The sequence below is a fragment of the Eurosta solidaginis genome, chromosome 3 (genome assembly GCF_040869045.1).
Source record: "Eurosta solidaginis isolate ZX-2024a chromosome 3, ASM4086904v1, whole genome shotgun sequence".
NCBI classification, from domain to species: Eukaryota; Metazoa; Arthropoda; class Insecta; order Diptera; family Tephritidae; genus Eurosta; species Eurosta solidaginis.
Genome location: NC_090321.1, coordinates 162,457,091 through 162,463,361, shown reverse-complemented (window position 1 = coordinate 162,463,361; position 6,271 = coordinate 162,457,091). Strand labels below are relative to the sequence as shown.

The following is a 6,271-nucleotide window of genomic DNA, read 5'->3' as shown; positions in this document are numbered from 1 at the left end:
TATGTAAAGAAGTATTGTTAATAAAAGTTTGTCAATGTTATTGAATGTAAACGAAATGCTGGAGTGAAATAAGATTTCTTAGAGGGGAAGGGAAAGATGGAGAAGTGAACGAAGCGAGGCGACCCGGGATTGGAGTGAAGCTAAGGGGATCGCGTAAGTATTAAGGTAGGGTGGGCTTCCACGCGGTAAGTCCAGCAGAACGCGAACTAAGAACGACCACGTAATATGCGCCCTGTCTCGATGTGCACTTTGGGTTAAGAATCACGACCCGTAATCACTGAGCCAGTTGGGGTGTGCACACTGAGGCCAACAAAGGGGTGTCGTAAATATGTGATTACCCACGTATCTTACACACGCGCATCATTACAATTCGTGAAATTTACAAGTTTTTGGAATGTAATAAAATTGTGAGACTTTCATTGTGTTAACTAAAAAAATGTTTGAAATTATTAATTCTATTTTTAAAGAAATCAAATATTAAAAAAATAAATAAATGTAAGGCGCGATAACCTCCGAAGAGATCTAAGGCCGAGCTTCTCTTCCAATTTGCGTCGTGCTCCTCTTGATTTTCCCTACAAATTGGCCTACATGTTTTATGCCGACTCCGAACGGCATCTGCAAGGCAGATGAGTTTTCACTGAGAGCTTTTCGTGGCAGAAATACACCCGGAGCGCTTGCCAAACACTGCCGAGGGGCGACCCCGCTTAGAAAAATTTTCTTCTAATTGAAAAACCTTATTTCTAAAATTTTGATGTTGCTTTGCCCGGGAGTTGAACCCAGGGCATACGGTGTGATAGGCGGAGCACGCTACCATCACACCACGGTGGCCGCCACAAATATTAGTAAGTAAAAATATATAACATATGTACATATAAAGTAGAGTTTGATTAATGATGACATGTAGAACAAAGTATGTTATGCGGCATACTCGAAGATTGCCGAGCAAAGCTCGGTCGCTCAGGTACTTTATCTTTGCATTGCCTAATTGTCGTATTTCATATTTACCACTTTAAATTGAAATATGCATGTATACATACATATGTAAGTAAATATGTAGTCATAACTTTGATTTTCTTATATATTAATTTGCCATTAAGTGCTTGCTCTGTTTGCCATTTTTTGCCGCGATTTAGTCGTTGGCCAGCAATCGGAGAAATAAAAGCAAAATAAACCAATCAACCGATAATTTTTATAATAAATTACTTTAAAGGAAAAGTACAGCATATTCATTGGGTTTGAGTTAAATTTGCTAAGTCCAAGCCAACGACCCTACAAAAAACGCTGATAGTTTTACTAATACACTCACACTTGTAATTGACAATGCTGATCCTGCGATGACGTAAACATTGATACTCAAATTTATGTATGTTCCTTTGTTCGCTCACGCATGTCCACATGTTCCCAACGACAGCCTATAATCATTAAAAAGGACTGAAGCTGGGAAGGCTTCGGACACCTGGTACAGAACAAAAGAACATACAGCAGATACCATAATGCATGTGAGACAGATACATAATTCTCAACGGAATTTTATGTATGCGAGAACAGATTATCCGATTTAATCATGTTGTCACTACTGACTGTCATATGACAATCAAATGATTATCACGGTTGTTTTGTTATTTTTTAAATTCCGCCATTTTCAACCGACGAAAACCATATAAAAAATAAGTTTAAAAAATTAAAAAGAGAGCATTTCAAAGCTCCATGCTAAAAGAAAAAAAATTCGAAAATAATATTAAAAAATACCAAAAGCTGGCGGAATGTATGGGGCGCACTCAAAAAATTGATACGCGAAAAATAATAGTGGTTAGTGGTGATTCATTTTTAAATGTGTTTCCGCATGAGGAAAGCGCTCTTCTGTTGTTTTGTTATTTTCTGAATTTAAATTGAACATTTTGAACTCGAATTCTTATAAAACTATTTATTTTAAACAAATAAGAAACACGTATGCTTTTATCACGTACAAAATTAAAAACGTAATGAAATAAAGTAAATAAAAAGCAAAAAGCATTGTTTCATTTTTGGCGGAATATAACAATGGTCATTTATGATAGTATAACAGTCAAGCCTGATATCTACAGTAAACTATCATTTATGACACTTTTTGATAGTTAAAGTGTCAGCACTGATCCAGGAAAAGGAATGAGAGTGAGCAGTACGGCTATATACTTAATCAGTAGGCCATTTGGTGTATAAGAAGGAGACAAAAACTCACACGTACACAGTTGTTTACATCACATTTGCGCAAGTCCCCTTAAGTTTGTGATAGAAAGTTTGTATGAGGCGCTGATCGTTAGGTTGACATTGCTGACAATCAGATGATAGTCATATGATAGTCAGTGTTCTTGTAGTCGACTACACCCTTGAATCCCGAATAAACACATCTTACAGCATTTCTTAATTTCGGTATAGTCAAACGCAAACTAAAGCATTACGCTCTCCAACTTACTTGAAGCTTGTTCAGTAGTGGAATGACCTTTAATCCGTCAAATAGAAATATGATATGCTTAGCAAACGTAAACTACCATTGATCATGAAAAATTTACAACTCACATTTTTGCAACTACATGAATATTTCTATTATTCTATTTATGTACATACATATTCACATATACACACTTCATATTTAAGAGTGATTTATAATTTAGAACTAGCTGCGCCAGAAGATCCAGAGTTGGCCAATTGCACATCTGCGGATGGTGGGCTTACAAGTTTTCGTATCACATTGAATTTTGGATTATTTTTATCTCGTAGGAGGTTAAATATAAGACTCTCACTAGTTGTAATCACACAACCGGCTCCCCTTAAACGTTGTAAGGCCAGATCACGATCCTGATTTAAGCGTGATACACAACAATCGGCCACAATGTAAACGTTTATACCGTAATTCAAGAAATCAATTGCAGTTTGCTCTATACATACATGCGACTAAAATAAAAATACAATAATAACATTAATTAGGTTAAACGAATGCACTTTTATCAACGGTAGTGACGGAAGAATTATTCATTAGAAGCAATTTATTCCCCCCGGCGGGTTAGGGGGTTAGAATATACCCGCGGTAGGTATGCCTGTCGTAAAAGGCGACTAAAATACCAAATAGATTCAAGGGGTTGTGTAGCGCAACCAAGGGGTTGCCAGCGCAATATACAGCTTCTCCAACCCAATTGTCAACCTCACCTATCCGTGGCGAGGCTCTGGCGACCCCGATCTAGGGGTGGCAGGGCGGGATGGCCTGTTGTTGTTGTAGCAGTGCTTCGCCCCATCCAATAGGTCTGACCAATCACAAATTGTCATCAATGTCCTTAACGGGAGCCCGAGGAAACTTGCTGTTTCAACAGGGGTGGACCATAATGAGAGAGGTGTTCGAGGCGTTGGTTCCACATTACAATTGAAGAGATGGTTGGTGTCATGTGGGGACACGTTGCAAGCAGGGCATACATTTTGTATGTCGGGGTTGATTCTGGATAGGTAAGAGTTTAACCTGTTACAATATCGCGTTTCCCTAGGGAGTGTACGTTCCTCTTCCGCAAGTTTAGGCTATTGCTCTTTGAGTACTGGATTCACCGGACAATTCCTGACATAGAGGTCCGACGCCTGTTTATGGAGTTCACCAAGGACCTGCTTAGGTTTTTTGGCTTCATACGGCTGTGTTCTCAGGTGCCGTATTTCCACATAGTGCTTACGGAGGTGACTTCTTAAGCCCCTGAGCGGTGTTGGCTCATCAATCACATGTTTGTTGGGATGCCCAGGTTTCTGGGTATTCAACATAAACTGTTTGGTTAGGATTTCATTTCTTTCCCTTATTGGGAGTATTCTCGCCACATTATGTAGATGGTGTTCTGGGGACATAAGGAGACAACCCGTTGCGGTTCTGAGGGCAGTAATTGTGCGGGATGTCCTAGAAGGCCATAACAAATCTTTCCCGAGATGGTTGGGCCTGGTACCGGAACGTACCGGATCTGAATCAGGCAAAGGACCATCAACATCGATAACACCCCCCAAAGCCTTCGGGAAGTGTCCATATCGCTACAATAACAACAAGAACGGAAAAATTATTTTTTTCTTATTCGTCCGGAAGATTTGTGGTTAACTTATTCGCAAAAAAAGCACCACCAAAAAATTTTCCAGCAACAACGTAATAAGACAAGGGACCGCTCCTCATGGAACTTGGGGGTGGGGAGGGAGGGAATGGCATGAAGGTTTAATGTGGCCACATAAATCGTTCACGAGATGGTCAGGCTAGCACCTTGATGGTGCTATGGTACCGGAGCGTACCGGATCTGTATCCTGCAAAGGACCATCACATCGATAACACTCCCCAAAGCCTTCGGGGAGCAACCTTATCGCTACAACAACAACAACAACAACAAGACAAGGGACACAACAAAAATATAATCTTCAGAGCAAACAAGAAAATTATTCGTCCGGAATTTTCACGAACACTGAAGTTTTTAATATAGATGTGTTCAACGGAATCTTATGCATGCCAGTAACATCGCCACAATGACGCAAGAGGTCGTGTTTGTAAATATAAAGGAACTTTAGACTTGGCAATTGAAATTTATTTCTGTATTTATCAACATTCTCACTATTCAACTTGTTTAATTGCAGTTTTTAACTGTGAAAATATTAGAAAAGTACTAAGTGGGAAAAGTGTGAAAGCACCCTTAGCCAAACCAAATGTTGACATCTTCTTATGCTTTCCTTGCAACAAAAGTTGGAATTTGGCTACTTTGGCATGTCAGATGGTGTCAGTGTCTGTCGTTCACTGCAGTTCTCCATAAAAATACATGCAGTCTAATCATCATGCATATATGAAAAACTGCTTATGTGACGGAGCTTAAATAAACACATATATACGTAGTCTCGGCTGACCAGTTTCTCTAACCGTTTAGATTATTAATTGAATGCAAATATATGTATGGCAAGAGTCAACTGAGTATGAATTTAAAGTTAATTTAAACTTTTAAGTTCATTTTAATTAAAAACTACAATAAATAAGTTTATTTATATTATGCTGTATCACATAATTCATCTGTCATTATATTAGCATCTCACCAGAGGCCTTTTCCCTAAAGGACCCGGGTTAGGGGGATTAGAATATACCCGCGGTAGGTATGCCTGTCGTAAGAGGCGACTAAAATACGAAATTGATTCAAGGCGTTGTGTAGCGCAACCCTTGGGTTTGGAGAAGCTATATATTGCGCTGGCAACCTGAAGGGTTGCGCTACACAGCCCCTTGAATCTGCTATTTTACTCGCCTCTTACGACAGGCATACCTACAGCGGGTATATTCTGACCCCCTAACCCGCTGGGGAACAAATGTTCGTATTAGGTACTTCTACATTATAATTGAGAGTTTTACCTCTAATCCATAAAGTACAACATCAGAAGGTTTCTCGCCGTATATTGATTTAATTTTGTGTTCTACTTCCGGAACTAGCATGCTGAACTGCGTTTTAGTTACGATAGCTGCAGCATGTGAAACATCTAAATCGGAAACTGTATTTCCCAACTTTTCCGGGTACTGCTCTGAAACTATTAGAGGTATATCAAATTCTTTACCAGCTCTAGTCTGAAACAAAATAATATTTGACATTAGGACATGGTCCCCTTTTAAGTAAACTGGAGCAAAGTCCAAATCATTTACCAATTTGTCAGCATTTTTTATTATATTCTCAAACAGAGGAATCACTGGACGAAACTTCTCTTGAATATCGCAAAGGAGAAACAAAGTCTTCTTTGGATTAAGAAAACGAAGACTGTGTGCCATTTTTGGGAGTGAATAACTTAATATGTTTAATCGAATATGTAATTCAGTAGCACTTCTTAGACAAAGCTAATACAAATAATGCTTAATAATTTGAAGCCGAGTTCAATCTTTGTTTACGTAATATTTAGAATTTTAGGTGTTATATGTGTCTCCAAATTTAATACACACCGATTTAATTGAACGGCCAAATTCACTTTGGATATGGATTTTGCGATATCAAGTGTTTATATGCTTAATTCCATAGAGATGTTCGATTGCCGGTTGCTTATCGATCGATTTCTTTTGTTAAGACAAAAATGGTGTCCACACCACACTCTCTTCAGGCTCAAAATAAACTACAAGAACCTTGGGCTCGAATCGTAACATCCGTTATCGTATAAGGAACAAGTGCAGTATACGGACAATGCTGATATAAAAAAACGAAAAATTGAGATCGATAGGTATTAATAAAAGAAACATAACGATATATTTTTTTTTTGTTGGAAAACAACA

General features: G+C 38.5%; 1 protein-coding gene across 1 annotated transcript; it reads right to left on the bottom strand.

Moving 5' to 3' along the window:
* Nucleotides 1-2,552: 2,552 nt before the first annotated feature.
* LOC137244517 (isochorismatase domain-containing protein 1) lies at nucleotides 2,553-6,013 on the bottom strand. Its single transcript, XM_067773592.1, has 3 exons — nucleotides 5,657-6,013; nucleotides 5,372-5,581; nucleotides 2,553-2,931 (listed from the first exon to the last, which is right to left on the bottom strand). The coding sequence occupies exons 1-3, from the start codon at nucleotides 5,777-5,779 to the stop codon at nucleotides 2,641-2,643; spliced, it is 624 nt and encodes a 207-aa protein (XP_067629693.1). The 5' UTR covers nucleotides 5,780-6,013; the 3' UTR covers nucleotides 2,553-2,640.
* Nucleotides 6,014-6,271: the final 258 nt, after the last annotated feature.

What these genes read in the sequence shown, in the direction of transcription:
- LOC137244517 (XM_067773592.1), bottom strand. Translation starts at nt 5,779, where the DNA reads ATGGCACACAGTCTTCGTTTTCTTAATCCAAAGAAGACTTTGTTTCTC. An exon ending in TAAAAAATGCTGACAAATTG is followed by an intron (nt 5,582 to 5,656) that starts GTAAATGATTTG and finishes ATTTTGTTTCAG; the next exon opens with ACTAGAGCTGGTAAAGAATT. An exon ending in TTGTACTTTATGGATTAGAG is followed by an intron (nt 2,932 to 5,371) that starts GTAAAACTCTCA and finishes TTTTTATTTTAG; the next exon opens with TCGCATGTATGTATAGAGCA.